Source organism: Vitis vinifera, chromosome 7 (genome assembly GCF_030704535.1).
Source record: "Vitis vinifera cultivar Pinot Noir 40024 chromosome 7, ASM3070453v1".
In the NCBI taxonomy this organism is placed as follows: Eukaryota; Viridiplantae; Streptophyta; class Magnoliopsida; order Vitales; family Vitaceae; genus Vitis; species Vitis vinifera.
The window spans coordinates 24400959-24419090 of record NC_081811.1 but is presented as its reverse complement, the minus strand read 5'-3'; the positions used below and the strand labels follow the sequence as shown (position 1 = coordinate 24419090).

General features: G+C 37.0%; 3 protein-coding genes and 1 non-coding gene across 11 annotated transcripts in view; 2 read left to right on the top strand and 2 right to left on the bottom strand.

The window, feature by feature from the left end:
* Positions 1–526: 526 nt before the first annotated feature.
* Positions 527–8190, bottom strand: LOC100853437 (ubiquitin carboxyl-terminal hydrolase 17). 2 transcript variants are annotated; one of them, XM_019218106.2, is made up of 12 exons: positions 7530–8190; positions 5460–5520; positions 4649–5367; positions 4475–4563; positions 4014–4099; positions 3751–3913; positions 3527–3641; positions 3221–3378; positions 2252–2336; positions 1948–2160; positions 1478–1539; positions 527–1366 (listed from the first exon to the last, which is right to left on the bottom strand). In XM_019218106.2, exons 1-12 carry the CDS (start codon positions 7719–7721, stop codon positions 634–636), a joined length of 2676 nt encoding a protein of 891 aa, XP_019073651.1. In that variant the 5' UTR covers positions 7722–8190; the 3' UTR covers positions 527–633. The 2 variants fall into 2 exon arrangements, with proteins under 2 accessions (XP_019073651.1, XP_003635052.1); XM_003635004.4 differs by having other exon boundaries at positions 5460–5602; positions 7530–8188.
* Positions 8191–12210: 4020 nt separating this feature from the next.
* Positions 12211–12292, top strand: TRNAS-GCU (transfer RNA serine (anticodon GCU)). The gene has a single exon. It is a non-coding gene; the product is annotated as a tRNA-Ser (tRNA).
* Positions 12293–13183: 891 nt separating this feature from the next.
* LOC100853474 (rho GTPase-activating protein REN1) overlaps positions 13184–18132 on the bottom strand; it is a 33310-nt gene continuing 28361 nt past the window's right edge. For all 7 annotated transcript variants that reach the window (XM_059738560.1, XM_059738558.1, XM_059738561.1 and 4 more), the window contains 2 exons: positions 16305–16514; positions 13184–16130 (listed from right to left, as the gene is read on the bottom strand). In XM_059738560.1, the coding sequence (XP_059594543.1) occupies positions 15963–16130; positions 16305–16514 (378 nt within the window). In that variant the 3' untranslated portion in view covers positions 13184–15962. The remainder of the gene's footprint in view (positions 16131–16304; positions 16515–18132) is intronic.
* On the top strand, positions 13466–14567 carry LOC100266307 (probable mitochondrial 2-oxoglutarate/malate carrier protein-like). The gene has a single exon (XM_002274081.5). The coding sequence runs from the start codon at positions 13466–13468 to the stop codon at positions 14420–14422; it is 957 nt and encodes a 318-aa protein (XP_002274117.1). The 3' UTR covers positions 14423–14567.

Genomic DNA, 18132 nt, shown 5'->3' with positions numbered 1-18132 from the left:
TAAATTTTTAGTAAAATATGAATAATGATATTATAATAAAATCATAAATTATTTGTCTATAGAAAAATATACTATTTTAATGTTTTGATTTTATAAAAATATTACACATAAATTAAATTTAATTCAATTCTTATTAAAAATAAAAATAATTATATAATTACAAATAAATTTTTAATAAAACATGAATAATGATATTATAATAAAATCATAAATTATTTATTTATAAAAAAAATACAGTTTTAATATATGTTAGAAACATAAGAATATTACCATCTTCCTAAAATTTGAAAAAAAAAAAAAAACCATTAAATAGAAAGTTTATCTAAACTGGGTTGATTTTTACGATTTGGCCCGTGTTTGAGGATTTTGAGAGAAAAAAGAATGATCAAGTTGAAAGAGGACTAATGAATAAGAAGCTGATCCATGGAACAAGCTTTTACCCAATTGAGAATGCCTGATGGCGGAAATAAGAGTTGCACATATTACAATTACTTAAGTTCAGCCCTCAAACTTAGTACAGAGGAAATAAAAGAAGAATAAATCATATGATGGATTTTTTTTTTTCCTTTTTTCTTTTTTTGTATATACCAACAATTACATCCTACTTCACTAGCATGGATCTCAACTCAAACCTCAATAAAATGTTTGAGCTGATCTTTCTCTACTTGCCCTTTTGAAGGGAACACCCGACTTTACATCAATAGGTTTACCCGCAACTAGTCGCCCCAAATCAGTTTCACTACTACTACCACCAAATTGGGTGGTACACATTTTACTATGTTTACTTGTGCCATTATACAAAAATGATGAGTTACCTTCTCCTTCCAACTCCTCTCCCCAGCTGCTTCCTTGGTGTGGTAGCCTCCTCCGAACCCCATCACCTCCATTGCTCCGGGAAGAGCCTGAAGGTCTTGAAAACAAGGAGGGAGTTATATCTGAATCTGATGAAAGTCCATAATTTCTGTACCAACTGTTTCCCACTTCACCAAATATGTAATCAGAGAAGTCTCCTGTGCTCGCAGAGTCGTTTGTGCTCTCAGTACTGCAAGAACCTTCATCTGAGCAGCAGCTGAAGAGGGAAGAACTCTCACTTGAGGAATCAACCACACCAACCCTTTGCATTGAGTGAGATCTCCAATCTTCTGGCCGAAGCCACTGATTACTTGTGGGACCATCCCAAGTCGTCCAGCATGAGTTTTCAAGCTTCCGTTGTATCATAGAACGATCCACACCTGGAACTGCTGAGTTGGATCTCGGTTTGGTAGCAGCAAGGCTGGAAGGAACAGCTTCCAAGTTCCTCATCTTCAGTTTCCCTTCATGAGAAACAGCCATGTTCCTTGACAAAGCAGGGGGCTTTGGAGAGCGCCTACATGTGAGTATATCGAAGTTGTTCAATCTTTAAAAAGGAAAAACAAAAAAAACCTAAAACCCAAAAAAAAATAAAAATATATCAAATTGAGCACCAGGGATATGTTACCTTGCATACAGTAGCATGTATGCCCCTTCTAATAAGACCCTATCCAATTCCACAGGTGTTACCTACATAATAACAGGATCCACCAATCAAACCGTCAAGTCCAAACATATAGCCCAAAATTATTATTATTCACTCAAATTCAAGTATATACTTTATCCCTTTAGCAGATTAACCATTCAAAAGGATGAGGTACACAAAACAGTAAACAGAGATAAACCAGGACCATATTCAGCCTGGAGATCTCACTGCAGGACATCAAAGAGTAAGTGTGCCTCTTTCCAACTAAAGGGAAGGGCCTTCAGATGCCAAAATATATTAATTTATTTTTTCCTTTTCTTAATCAATTAAAAAACAAAGACAACAAAGAAAACAAAAAACAAAATAAAACAGACAAACCAATGAACAAAAGTCAAAGCCAAAATTTTAATGCCAATATGTGACTATATATTTGAAATAAACAAGAAACATACTGTGCTGTCATCAATCCTGAACCAATCTCCAAGGAAATTCTTAACAAAACACACATAGTGCCCAGAAAATGCTGCATTCATAATATCCAAGTGAACCACCACTGCATAAAGACTGTAGACAGGATATCTATCATCTGTGCCACTCATATATGGGGTCAAGTTCAGCGTCTCAGGGAACCGGACTGACTTATTCAACTTCCCAAAATTACTGGACTGCATGCACAGATAGTGAATTAAACACAAATATTTCAAGATAACATGAAAAAAAAAAAATCACACGCTCCACTTTCAATTAAATAATTACCTGAAATCGCTTTAACACAATTGTAAGGATATTTGGTGCCTCCAATACCATCAACTTCTTTTTCGCTTTCTCATATGATCTACATCTGGTCAAAACAAAACATAATTGAACCAAAAAAAAAAACACCCTGAGAGAACACTCCACATGGCTGAGAACTGTAACACCCTGAGAGAACACTCTCCACATAGGTGAGTAACTGTTTTTACAAATGCGATAATTCAGTCATATGACAGTTCAGAAACAATAACTGTAAAAACATAACTGTTCTGCAAGAGGCCTACAGTATTTACATTACGATCTACTGGCATATAATGCTGCCAAGCCCACATATTTACTACAATTGTAGTCATCAAATGTGATAATCAGTCACATGACAGTTCAGAAACAATAAATGTAAAAACATAACTGTTCTGCAAGAGGCCGAGAGCATTTACATTATGATCTACTGGCATATAATGCTACCAAGCCCACATATTTACTACAATTGTAGTCAGAAATCTGGGAGATTATTTTTCATAGGAGGATAAGATAAGAAGTTCTATGGTAGAAGGTATCAAGATCTTAGATGATCAGTATTGCCCAATATGGTTCAATTTTGAAAAAGAGAAAAAAATTTAGCTTAAGCAAACAAGGATACAGCATAAGGGCTTCTAGCAAAATCTATGGAAAAAGAACAAAATCACTGGTAACAGTTTGGCATAACACAAGGTGTCCAGCACAATGAACACCCATATCCCAAAAAAGGGAAAACAAAGCTCAATATAACTGGATCTGGGGACAGATACAAGTGTTGGATATAAATTCTAGGTGTAATATGGAAAAAAGGCAGTAAAGGAGTTTCCTCATCATGTGTTATATATTGTGAGGAATGCAAATAATGTGGCAAATTCTAGCTACCAATAGCTGTTAAATTACTGTTACTGTCCCTATAGATAAAACCCTGGTGTAATGTACGTAAAAGTAACCAACCTGCCACATTGGTACTTGTTTTCCCCATCCAAGATTTCAGTAGCTGTGAATTGCGCAAGAGCCTCTTCAAGGGTTCCAATGTCTCCATCTATTTCAACAGTAAGATCCATCATCCTCTCACACCGCTCTGATTTGCCTTGGCACTTCATGCACTTTATCTAAGAATCCCAGTCATAAACTTCATATTAATATGAAAATACCAATAAGCAGAATCTTAATAACAAAATCACATCTCATGCATTAGAACGAAGGAAAATAATTCTATCGGGACTGAAGATTAATGAACCATTAAAACCATGAAATCACCTTAGATAAAAGGTATCCCCCAAAGGTCAGGCCCACTAGAGTTGTATCTTCTGCCAAGGGACCCACAACTCCCGTGTCCTTGAGGCAAACAGATTGCATTGTGTCAACAGCATACCTGCCATCTCAGTAACTGAATTGTAATACAAATTTGTAAAGAAATTGAATTTTAGATAACAGAAATACAAGTCCATCCAATTGGATCTAGGATGTGTTATCTGGCTCACCTCAAAAATTCATGGGCATCTTCTTCTCTCCCATGTCCAAGATGACTTCCAATTCTTTGTATTTGGGAGAGAATTCCCATTGGAGACAAGGGAGACTTCCCCTCCCTTGCCTCAAGAATTAGACATTCAAACTCACAGATGAAACACCAGTCCTCCTTTGGACCTGGAAAGAAGACGAATTTTAAAATGAGAGAGCCACCAAGCACATATTCCAATCAATTATACAAGTCATAAACACAAAGGAGTCATGAAAAGAAACTTGCATGCTTTCGAGTGTAGCCCTTGAAGAAGATAAGAAGCAAGAGGCCGAGTAAAAGTCAAGCACTGAAGCACTGCGTTAGCATAACAACTGCAGCAAATTCAGAGAAATCATATTCTAAGAAAAGTAAGAACTAAACTATCTGAATGACACATTTCCAAACCAGCATAGAGATGTTTTTTATCTCATTGATTAGTACATAATTCAAGAAAATAACAATAATGGACTTCATGATGATTGTCTGAAGCCTCAAAGCTCAAAACAGGTGGAATGCAGAAACTGACTGGGATTGGGATTTACAGGGGAAGCACAGAAGCATGTTTATCTAACACAATACAGAAAGAGCAGAAGCTAAAAGTTCTGTTGAAATAGAAATTTTAAATATTACATTATAACCATGAACAACATCTAGCATCCTTTAAATATAGTCTTCCTATAATGAGCTGAAAACAACTCTTAAATTACCTGTTCCCACAGTTCATGAGGCCAAATGGGCTCAATTCCACCTTTTCCCAAGAGTACAATTCCATGAATAGTTCATATGGAAAGAGCATCTGTCCACATATAAATCATATGTGCATTATCAACAAGGAAACTTGCACTACTCCAGGAAAAACATATCATAATTCTTCCACAAACCTTGTGATTGTATTTTCCAGCAATTCCACTTCCAATGCCTAACAACTGGGGCTTTGACTGTTTTGAGGCTCGAAAGTGCTGTGCAACTTTCCGCACAGAAGTTCTCAAGCCATTGTAAGCATTTTGTTGCAAGCCTGCAACCTCAGAGTGCATGTTAGGCGAGGTATGTTTTGCAGACTTCGCAACCGAAGCTGAATGCCCTTCAGGAGCAGGAGATGAGTGATCAGAAACAGTAGATGACACAGATGAGACTTCTTTACGCTTCACTACCTGTGGCTCATTTCTGCTATCACTAGCCAGAAAATCAGACCCTGAACGGCTCAAGAGTGGCGAGCTCCTGTGCTTAGAAGCATCTGAATGGCGAGCTCCACCACTGGACTTCTTATTACTCAAGCTTTTTGGCCGGGTATCATCACATATGGCAGTCTTGGCTTTGGGAAATTGCGATTGAAAGTGATCCACTTCATCATCACAAATGGATTTCATCTGATTTAACTTGCTTGCACAAGCAGTACTAATTATATTATTAACATTAGAAATAGTTACAAAGGAATCACATGAAATGTCATCAGAAAGTCCCTTTGAGCTGTCAGGTGTGCTTGACCCAAGGACATCACTAACAGAAACATCAATGAATGGTTCACTTCTAGCAGCAGAGGGAGTGAGGCCATAAAATGATGAGGTACTGGTAGACAAAGAACCAGTTGTTGTTTTGGCATCTGCACAAGGCTTAACTTCATAACTATCATCCACCATTGATACAGTTCTTTTAGAAGAAAAACTATATTCCCTTTAATATAAAAAACATTACCATAATTCTCAAACTGATTTTGGGATGTTGTTTTGCCACCAAAGCCACTTCCATCATTAAACTGCATGGCAGAGGTTGGGGTTGGGGGAACACATTCATTCTTGTGACCTTGTCTCCAGTGCTTAATTTGGCACTTCCCAGAACTAAAACAATACAGTAAATAGAAGTGAATAAGATAGAAAGAAACAGACTTCAAACTTACCTTGACATCAAATATGCACAGTTAGAAGCAAAGATTACAGATCTTTAACAATAAAAAGCCTAAAATTTTTACATACTGTTATGTGAAACTAAGAACCCAGACATGAACAAAACCAAACCAAAAAAAGCCCAATCAAAAAATAAAAAACAATAATAATTACAATAACAGATTTATACTTAATCAAATAAATGAAATGGCATAGTCAAAACATCATTTAGATATAAATAATGTGAAGAAAAGATTTTAAAATCAGCAAGGCATCACACTCCAATGTCCAAGATCCATGACCGGAGGCCCAAATTACGATCCAACATTCGAGTATGAGAAAGAAATTAAAATTGTTCAAATGATTATCTGACGAAACCATGAAAGAATTTCCATTAAAACAAGTTAAGTAAAGGCCAATTATGGTATTGCTTGATTACAAAGGGAATAAATTTTTTTAACATTTCTTTTGTGTTTATCAAAACATTTCCATTTCCATGCTGATCAAAACAGCCTACTGAAATAAAAGTAATGATCTCTTCTTTTTTTTTTTCCTGGATATTTCATGCATTAAGTTTTGCCAGATATTTAGAGTGACAAGCTTTCACAATCTATGCTGAAATCTTCTTTTGTTAGTCCATCAGTCTTTAGGTCACACTTACATCAATTAATTTTCTCTGCAGAATTAGCCTTTATAAACCCTGTTCCTGCAATGTCCTTAGTGAAATCCTTAATTTAACCCAAAGAAAGATTTTTAATTATTTTTTCTTTTTAGGTAAAGACCAATTGTATTTATAGTGCCTACCAAAGGGCGCACAGAGTATATACAGTGTATACAAGCTGCTAAGGCCAAAAGAGGCACACGGGGCACAAAAAACACCACTCTCCCCTCACATAGAGTTCAACCAATCAATAAAATCCATCAAAGACAAGGAACACTCTCTTATGTGCACCCTAACCCATTCCCAAACACAAAGAAAGATGCTATAGCTGTCGCTTCAGCAGGATCAGTGACTTGTGGCACATGATGTGGATTGGGATATAAAGCAAAACTGAACATAGCAATCTCCCTTTATTCTATAAATATGGAGCCATTGTTCATCAGAAAAGGAACAATGTTGGCACTACCAAACCAATCGGATAGATGAATTATCAAAATAACAATAATGCTCAATCAAGAAAGTTTTTGTTGTCCAGGGTTAGCCAAACCCAACTCAGAACCCATACCAAAATTGATTAGCCAAACCCGACTTGAAACCCACATTAAAAATTGATCCCCAAAACTGTAACCATGCAACAAAAGTCCAACAAAAGGATCAATTCTTTGTCCTAACCTAAAGCATCCTGACAAATACCATGACAATCAAACATGCATCGTCAGTTAGCAGACATGACCAAAATGTCATTTACATATGCATCTAAAAAAATATTACCACAAGTGTATTGCTAGATGATCCACAAAGCATTAGCATCCATAAAATTTTAAGACAGCAGCACTACATTTCACAAGTTTCATTAGGTTAGACAACCCAAACTCAGTATGTCATAATTCAAATGCAAATGCCAAAGATGTAATCTTCCTTTGCCACAATTTATTTCTCTTCTTTCTTTTTTGTCTGCGTCTGATCAGTAATAAATGTCAACGAATCCCTACAATTCTATCAAATTATCCATTTTTTTTTAGATACAATTCTATCAAATTATCCATTTAAAACTGCATTGTACCTAAAAATCTAATAACCAAAGCACCAATTGAACTACGCAAAACACCTCAACATTTAAAACCAAATACAAGACATCAAGTAACCCAAATCACAAGAATCAAACCCCAATTGAACAAACCCCACAAACTCAATGAAGCAAAAGTTCCAAAAGCAACTCACCAGTACCGGACGGCCTTGCACTGGGAACACCGCGTGGTGGCTGGGCCATAACACGCCGCACATTGGTACCGCCTGGCCACTGGAATGGAGCTGTACTCGACGGCGGCCTCGAGCTCGACTGCCGCAGCCTCTTCGGAGGCCATAGCCACCAACCTCATGATCTCCTCCTTCCTTTCCGCCGCATTCCTCCATTTCTGCCGAAGAATAACCCCAACAACAAACACCACCAGCGAAAACAGACTATAAAACCCTAGATTCCCCATAAGATTAACATCTATCCGGCACCAAGAATCAATCCGGAACAAAGAAACCCTAGAATCCTAAATTTACTACACATAGATGAGAGTGTCAGTAGGAGGGGCAATAATGTAAAATTAAGATAAAATTCGGGGCATTTGAACGATCAGAGAGGAGGAAGAAGGCAAGGGATAGATCTGAAGAGAGGGAGAGGGGGATTGATGTGTCCACCCCTTGATGGCTCATTTTGGGATTTTGCCATATTTGTCGTGTGTAGATGAAAGCGAGCTTTTTCTGTTGTAAAGCCTAACGAAGAGGGTGGGAGGATCGTGGCAGCAGTTAAAACCAGGTTGGAATCAAGAAAGGAATTTGACAATGGTGTACTAGGTATCGAGATGCGTGAATTCACATTTTACCGCCAAAAGTGACCCGACCCGACCCGCTATCAGCGAGTGGGGTGGGCCGTGAGCTATCATCAAACTTAGGATAAATTCCAAAGTATAAGCATTTGAATCGAAGCTATTCTAATAATTCCATTTGATTGATGTGAATAGTGTTTAAATTCATCAAGTGCTTCAGCCAGTTGCACTTGAATTTAAGGCATTCTCTTTATTAATTGAATTATTTTTTGTAAGAGAAAACACACCCCCCAACTTACCCCAAACTTATGCTACGTGGATCTCTACATTAATCAAGGAAAATAAAATTATGGTATGGTACCTAATTTAGAATCTTAATTCACGTTTGGCTGCACTCAACTTTGTTAAAACTTACTATCAAGGCCAAAAGGTCCAAAATAAATTATAATTCCCCTAAAATACCTTTTAAATTTACATTACAATTATTTAAAATAATTATACAAATAAATACAACCCGTTTTCTTAAATATGCATAAAAACCGAGCTACATTATTTATTCAAAGCTATTAGAATCATTAAAGAATCAATTGCATTCTTACATAATTTGAAGTTGGTTTGCTTGGTTAAAAAAAATCGAAGAAATGTTACTGTGTTTGAAGGAGAAATTGATATAATCATTTTGAACTACTTTTTGTGCAAGAAATTCTGGTAATAATTAGTCCAATTTTGAGTTCTAAATTATTTATAAAAAAAAATACTTGACTCGTAAATTAATTTAATGAATCAAGTTTCGTTTGATTTGGTGCCTTTTTCCTAATGAAAAAAATTTAAGAAAATAAGCGAATTCACAAACTCATTTAGTGAGTTACAAATTTGTACTCAATAATTGGAGTAGTACATGTTTCGACATTAGGTACTACATGATTAGATAAGGGTTAACATATACATAAATAAAGAGTAATGCACACATATGTTTACTCATACTTAAACTTCTAACCGATTTCTCTAAACTTTCTTAAATTTTCTTACCAGATAAATGAACTATGAATCAAGCAAAAGTTAATATATTGAATTCTTTAACAATCAAGCAATTTATAAAAAAATTTATGAATCATCTTTGGCCTTCAATAAGGTTTCCATGGACAACTTTTTTACTTGCGCTTTTCCTTCTTACTTACTCAAAGTCGCTTTTTAGGATTGCAAATGAACAAACTGTTAAGCCTAGAGCCTTTTACAAGGCACAAGGGCTTAGATGCTTAAGTTGGTAAGGGGATCATCGAATGAAAAGTTATGAAATCGATGTCAAAGTATGTGAGACTAAGATTTGATTAATCTCCTGTTTTTTATGTTTATAAAATAAGGATTGAACTTAACGTTTTACAATGAAATTTCACAAGCAACAAAAATTCTTTAGAGTCATAAAAATGAAAATATATGGACTGAAAGTGGAAATCAATGATAGGTTTATCAAGTTTATCCTTAAGATTTCTATGTAAGATTGTGGGTGCAATAAGTTAAGATTGCATATTTTTGTTAAATTGCAACACTTCACAAGTTCTTAAATGATTTTATACTTTATAATTTAGATGAAAATATTTTTGAGGAAAAATTTAAGTTTAAATTCGTTAACAATATTTTTATAAAGATTTTTCAAAATAGTAAGAAGTTCATAGCAAGTTTGTTTCCCATGTTTTTGTGCTAAAACTTATATATTTGATAAGATATCAAAAATAAAGGGGGAAGTCGGCTAATCCAAGTGGCCTAAAGGGCAATTTGTACTCCAAGGTTAATGACCACTTGTTAAGCATTGGAGCTTGACCAGTTGAGTTGCAAGGTCTATTGGTCATCTATTGTATTGCTCTATCACTCAATGACTAGTGAATTGATTCGATTAAAAGGTTAATAAGTTGATCTTAACTTACCAAATGACTTGTTTGGACTTTCTCTTCTATATAAAAAGCTTTATCCTTCATGCATTGAATAGAAAAATGTTCCACACTATTGTTCAATTATCCATTAAACTTTTGAAAAGACTTATGAGTGCATTGAACTTAACCTCGCATCATTCTTGATATATCTTATCAATCCTAATTTGTGTTGTACCCATTAAACAAAATTATAAATTACGAGTTTTTTTATCTTTATAAACTCAATTTGATAACCTTGTGAGGGTGAGATCAAGTATAGATATCATTTGAGGGAAAAATTCAAATGTGAATCATCACTTGATGATTTTGCCAAGTGTGAGATATCACTTAGAGTTTTCAAGAGTGATGTATCTTTCAAAGATTATTGAAGGTCCTTTGAAACCGAAAATCAAAGTATACAAAGTTATAAAACTTGATTTGAAACCTTGAAGATAATGGAACCTCAACTTGGGAGTGAAGCTTAAGTAGAGTGGACATAACTCAAAATTAGGTTAAACCATTATAAAATTGGAGTTTGCATTCTCTCTTCTTGTTTCTCCTTATATTCCATTGTCTTTAATATTGTAATTGTTGCTTATAATTATCATTTACATTAACATTTATAAAAATTGTTAAAAAGCAATCATGGCCCAATTTATTCCCTTTCCATCCCTTTTGGGTTATTAGTTTAAGTTGGATTAGTAAAAACCTAATTAAGTGATATATCCCTTTCTTAACTTTTAGTGCTCCCTTTTTATTTATTTATTTATTGTGGAAGAAGTTAGGTTGTCCACATGTTAGCATGGTTAGTGACAAGGATAGGTTGAGGAAGCCATAGTGCTTAAATTTGATGCACATTAAGTGCATAATGAGTGTTAAAGATTTTAGGTATATGTGATCAAACCTTGGTTTGTGAGAAAATGATGGCAAGAAGCTTCCTATGGTTCATTCAAAAGCCTCATCGATTTTGATAAGGAAGCCCTTACAATTTTGATTTTCTCCTTTAAATGATGAAATTCATCTAGCTTGATTATCATGCCCTACAAGTGACTTAAATGACATACCTACCCCCCAAACATCAGGGACAACAAGTCTAGCACGATAGATAAACTTAACCTTATTCAAGTTATAAGTAATATAGCTCCCTTAAACATAATATAGAACCAATTAAGGTTAATATTGACTATGATTATCCAACAATGATAATTTAACCTACTTCAAAAAAGTCAAATTAGTATAGACTATTGTGATGTCCCACATCGGATATGGGAGAATGTTCCTGGCGCTATATATGTAGAGACTCCTCTTAACCAAGTAGACGCATTTTAAAGCCGTGAGGACCCCCTTGGGCCCAAAGCGGACAATATCTACACGATTGGGTGCGGGTCGTTACAAATGATATCAGAGTCAATCCTCGACCCCGATGTAGGGATTTGTTTGGCTCCGTAAGGAGTGTTTGTCTGTTTGACCCCACAATCCCATGGGACATAATGAGGACGTTGTGTTTGTATGGAGGGGTGTTTGTGATGTCCCACATCGGATAGGGGAGAATGTTCCTAACGCTATATATGTAGAAACTCTTCTTAACCAAGTAGACGTGTTTTAAAGTCATGAGGGCCCCCTTGGGCCCAAAACGGACAATATCTATATGGTTGGGTGCGGGTCGTTACAACTATCCTAATCGTAATCCCATATCGAACTATGGTTTCAACCAATCATGACTAAACTATATAACTATGAATATATACAACATATGAAATCAATTGCATCTTGGTAATAGGAAAATATTATTTTTCTATTTCCATTCTCATTTTATCTTAATTTTCATTCTCCCTTTCATTATCCTTCATTTCAACCTTTTTCGTATAGGATTCATCTTCTTATCTTTTCAATGACTTGACATTTAAGGAAGTGTTGAAATCAATACATCCTTCACTTAAACCTTATGAAGTCACTTTCAACTTGTAAGTATGTTATTGGCTTCTCACTTTAATTTGACCATAGGGATTCACTTTTAGTTGCACTAACTTTTAGTTATTCTTTAACAAATTTAATGGCTGGTCCTCATTTTCCCTTTACAAATTGTGCAGTAGTGATTGCACGGAGGAGAAACTGTGGCGATTGTGGAAAGAACAAACTAGTAGTGAAAATTTTATAGAGAAAAGCATAGAATCAACAGTCGCTTTGGCCGAGTGGTTAAGGCGTGTGCCTGCTAAGTACATGGGGTTTCCCCGCGAGAGTTCGAATCTCTCAGGCGACGATCCTCTTTTTGTTTTATTAAAATTTGGAGACCCCACCATGGTAACCTGGTCAGCACCTCCACCAAATCCCGCCCACCTCTAAGTCCATAGCTCCATGAAAAGTTCGGAATTTTAATTTTAGCTTCTGAGTGTGTGGGATGAGGAGGAATCGAAGTCAAGCATAACTTTCGGACATACCCAATAGTCGTTACTTCCTAATAATACCATTCCATTATTCTAATTTTCATTCAATAAAGTCAAGCTACTTGACCCCAATGACCATTCAAACTCCCCAAAACCCTTCCAATATGGCTAGCTTCTAATTTCATGACTTTCTCCACCTCTTCTAACTGATATTTCTTTCGTCTGTCTCTTTTAATTTTTAAATTAGCACGTGGGAGGTGCATTTTGATTTCCGATTAAGCAGCGCTCGGTGTCATGCATTATTTAGCTTGTCCCTTTCAATCATACTCAGAAGGAAAAATGTGTTCAAATTGTATAGAAATTGTTAGCGAGTTTCAATGGAGTACTACAAATTTTGTTTGAATTTTGAAGATCGTTTAGTCTTTTAATAAATGGATTTTTTATTAATTTATTTTTCCATTTTTATCATCAAATTGTGTTGTGTGTTTATGAGAGTAGATTAAATAAGTTGGATTTTTAAAGCAATGGGAATGGTATTTAATATTTACCTTTAAAATCGGATGATTGTAAAGGGCGATGTTGAAATGGAAATAGGGTAGGCTTTGGCCCAGCCAGGAGACGCCCAAGTCAAGGGGGAAACGGTGTAGAACGGGAAGTAGGAGGAGTAGGGATCCACAGGTATCACTGCGTAAATTTTGGAGACTTTTCCACCTCCTTTCCCATTCACGCCCTGTTTCTATAAAGGCGTTTCGCTTCTGGTCTTCCACAAACCATATCATTCATTGCAGCGTTCTCTCTTGGATACGCAACCAGCATATGTCTCAGAGACCCAACGTCCCACATTCCTCTTCCATTGCATTTGGCCTCCATTCCCATCTCCTTGTTTCCAGTGATATGAACCCCAACTCCAACTGGTCCTCTTAGATTTTCTTCTTCTTTTTCTTAAAAGCCCTGGACAAAGGGATTTAAGCAAAAAGAACCCATCTTTTCGTTTTTTCACTTGCTGGGTCCAGTTTGATTGTGTGTTTGGTTTCTGAGAAAACTTAGAGATGGGTCTCAAGGGCTTTGTTGAAGGGGGTATTGCTTCGATCATCGCTGGGTGTTCCACCCACCCGCTCGACCTCATCAAGGTCCGGATGCAGCTCCAGGGTGAGACGCAGGTTCCCAATCCCGCCGTTCAAACTCTCCGTCCAGCGCTCGCTTTCCAGACAGGCGCCGCTCCCACGGCTGTCCACGTGACTCGGCCCCCGCGCGTGGGTCCGATCACCGTCGGAGTCCGGATCGTGCAACAGGAAGGGGTGGTCGCTCTCTTCTCCGGCGTCTCTGCCACCGTCCTTCGCCAAACGCTGTACTCCACTACTCGCATGGGTCTCTACGACATTCTTAAGAAGAAATGGACTGACCCAGCTACCGGCAACATGCCGCTCGTAAGCAAGATAGGAGCTGGACTGATCGCCGGCGGGATCGGGGCCGTCGTCGGAAACCCTGCCGACGTGGCCATGGTCCGAATGCAAGCCGACGGCCGCCTCCCTCTGGCCCAGCGCCGCAACTACAAAAGCGTTCTGGACGCCATAACCAGAATGTCCAAACAGGAGGGAGTCACTAGTCTGTGGCGCGGCTCCTCCCTTACGGTGAATCGCGCCATGCTCGTCACAGCCTCGCAACTCGCCTCCTACGATCAGATCAAGGAGACAATCCTACAAAAGGGTCTGATGAAGGACGGCCTCGGAACGCACGTGACGGCGAGCTTCGCCGCCGGATTTGTAGCGGCAGTGGCCTCAAACCCTGTGGACGTAATCAAAACCAGGGTGATGAACATGAAGGTGGAGCCGGGGGCGGCGCCGCCGTACACCGGAGCTTTGGACTGCGCCCTGAAAACAGTACGCGCAGAGGGACCGATGGCCCTCTACAAGGGGTTCATCCCTACAATCTCAAGGCAGGGACCTTTCACTATTGTGCTCTTCGTCACACTGGAACAGGTCCGCAAGCTGCTCAAAGATTTCTGATGATGACGATCAAGAATATTAGGAATTTTAATTTCGTGTTTTATTTTAAATTATAAGAAGAAAACAAAAACAGTATCATTCGATGCTTTGGTTTATGGAAATGTGGAGGGCTGATGATTTTATTGAATAAATTGGAATTTGAGTAGGGGCCCAGCCGCCCAGGGAGCGTGGAGGGCACAGGAAAATGCCCATTAACCCTTTACGCGTAGAGTCCACAGATGCCCATTGTTGCTTGCTTAGGAATTTGGAATTATGAATGGGTCGTCAACATTACGATATTTCTTTATGCAGAATTAATCCCTTTCTTGTAAATGCGCCACACAACCAAATTGTAAATGCCCCATACAACCGAACACGAGGTGGATGATGAATTTGGAGGGTGGGATGCATTCACAAGAACCACGATCCAATAGCATGGGCTTGCTTGCCTTGCTTGCCGACACTTGGAAGGGGCTGTTTATCTGTTTTTTTGGCCTTATACGATAATTAGGTGATGGAGTTGGATGAGTTATGAAGAGATAATTGAAGGAACGGATTTGGAGTTTTGGAGATGGAAAGAGGGAGGAAGGTGATTAATGGTGATGGTTTCTGGTTAGGTGCATCTGGGGCCGTGTCATTTAGTGATTTGATGTTGATACCTTATACGCATTGGGGTGACTTTTTTTAAATGTCGCCGTCATGGCCACGTTAGAATCAGTCTGACATGTTAAGCAATAGGCCTAGTCATGGGGTCATCGATTGAGTGGCTGGCTATAATTGTCAAATTGCCTTCGTCACTTTCATGTTGGGCACATCACAATTTGAACATTTCCACCATGCAGATTGCTACAATCTGAACGAATTTTTCCGCACTGCAGATGACCATCTGCCTAACGTTTTGCTGCATATAGACCCAGAACCATATGCCACGTTGACTGCATATTGTGACCCAGAAGCTAAGACCACGCAAAATCGATGGCCCCGTTCAAGTCCTCCTAACAAGTGATTCCTCTGGGATGGATTTGGACGTCAGTTTTACTTGTGAAATCATCATTTGTGATGGATATCTGAACGACAACTACAACTACGACTTGTAAAATTATTCAATCATAACGTATCTAAAATGCTCGAGTTCTTGTGGCAACAAAAAGGAATATGTTTGCATTTCCTGTACAAACTGCATCTTTAATCTAACTACATGATATCAGTGCATCTCAATGCTAAATAAAATCCTCAATTTTCTCTCTCAAAGCTAGGCTACTTTGCAAAACTGGAAGAGTATTGCAGAAAATCCTCAATTCTCTTTCTCTCCCAAAGCTAGGCTACTTTGCAAAACTGGATGAGTAGTGCAGAAAACATTGATAAGATAAATAAACTGTACATATGTTCCAGTCAGTCATAAACCACTTGCTTCTGAGTGCAAATGAGATGCAAACCCAATAAGGTTCCCAAGAATAGATGATGGTGGATTCATAGGCAAGAGATTTGACTTCCAATCCTTGAAATTTCTCATGTTTTTCAGAAATCACTTGGCTTTTGACCACAAATGGGCTGCTGCGCCTCAAACATTTTCTTGATTCTGGTGTGATTGGCTATCAGACCCTAAGCCTTTGTCAAAATTTTGGATATCCTTTGTAATTTGGGTTCGCTTCTCCTTCAAGAAGTTGAGCCGAGATGTCAGCTTAGTTAGTGCAAAAGATGTGGAAATGGTTTCCTGTTGTGGATTCACCTATGATCAGAATAAACAATTTTATTAAATTCTGATAAGCCAAATCTATAGCTTTTCAAAGAGGTTTCCAAAAAAAAAAAACATCACTCCAGGAGCCATAAATTAGCAAAAACATCTTAACACTTAGTTTCACCTTCAACAAAAAATGACAGAAAACAAGCATATAATGCTCACCTCACTCCTTAAAGCAAACTTTCTAGAGGTGAATGAAGCAGCAGGCTCTATCAATGCCTCCACTGGTGAAGTAGCCGGAAGCCAGGATGATATAATTTTGTCATGATCTGGTAAACTGAGTTGTTGCTTGTGAAGCAGCTGTTTGGTTGGTAGATGTTGTATAGCCTGTTTCTTCACCGTCTCAATGTTTGTGCTGCTTGTATTAATGTCCTGTTGTTCATGGACAACGGAATTCATCCAAGTCAAAGGTTCAATCAATAATGTAAATGTACATTAAATCAGGAACTATTAGCCATTCCTCTAGAGCCTTATGTTTCATTTCCCATTATTTGACATACGACTATTTTGGTATATATCTGATATAATGAGAAGTTCTTGTTGCATTCTTTATACATGCATTTGTAAATGAAGAAATGCATAGAATGGCGTGAAGTAAATTTTGAAGAGAAAAAAAAACATAGTATTTCCAATAGTAAAGGTGCAACAAAGTGGGATAATTAATGAATAGACCTGTTTACTGAAAGAGGGAACAAAGATTCAACTCAAAATGAGGAATTTGACCTGATGATCCTTTTTCTGATTGATGTAGCAATTTAGATGCAAAGAGAATCAATTGGAACAAACAATCATTTGTAGAATCGGGAAAAGTATCAGACACACTCTGGATGCCATCAGTAACTGCCTGAATACATCTTTTTGGTAAGGTCACTCATGTATCTTAAAGTGCATTAAACTAGTCCTGCAATTTATACTAAACAATAAAAAAGGGTACCAGTAATAGATGTTTTGAAAATATGTAAAGTATAAAATCAACAGTTTTCAGGGTTGAATCATGGGTTGGCGTTTCTTTTCTCCTTTTGAAATGTTACAGCTGAACACGAAAAATTGGGCAAATCCTGGTCAAGGACTTCTTGACTGTAGCCAAACAAGGTGATATAAAAAAATTATGCTACATCAGGTCCTCCAATTCTCTGGTGAACCTTCTTATGCTTGGATTTGCTGGCCTATTGTGAAAAGCTTTTTGGGTGTCATATTCCAACTTATTTTTCTTCCATCAAACTAAAAAGGGATGTGGAGGAAAATACAAGACTTTGAAATGCTATTGAGAAACGACTTATTCATGTGATAACTATTCCCAACAGTAGGATAAAGAGATGGACATGTAGGAAAACCAAGAGGATGTTTAATAAAACTTATTACTTATTACTGAATGACTTAATTATTCTTAAGTGTTAGCTTAAAACTTATTACTTGATTTTTTACTAAGGTTGTTTGGTAATATTAACTTTAAATTTTTTCTAAATTATCAAATTAATATGCTCACCCTTGATAATTTGAGTTAATATTGATCATCATTCATTTTAATTAATATTTACTTTCATTAATCTTAAGCAATAAATTTGTTCGTTATACAAACATATTAAAATTATTATAGATGTATAAAATAATGAGTCATAAATGTGGAGTCATGGTTGGAAACCTTCATTAGATATGGGTAAATTCGGCAAAAGATATTTGAGATTTAGAATAAATTTATTATTTTGATTGAATACTAAAAGTTATTTTTAACTGAGTTGTGATATTATATTATTTTACCAAATATGCTTAATCTAACTTAATGACTTGAATAAAAATTTTAAGTTATATTAAGTCAATTAAGTTGATTTACCTAACATCCTTTAATAATGCTTAGAATGTACATGGGCACATTTGGAAAAATCTATGAGGCATGAAATGAGATGATTCAGTTGCATTCAGAGAATTACCAATGGCAATGGTAGGGCTTGTAAAGAAACATAAACAGCTACAAAGTGAATGTAAAGGAGAA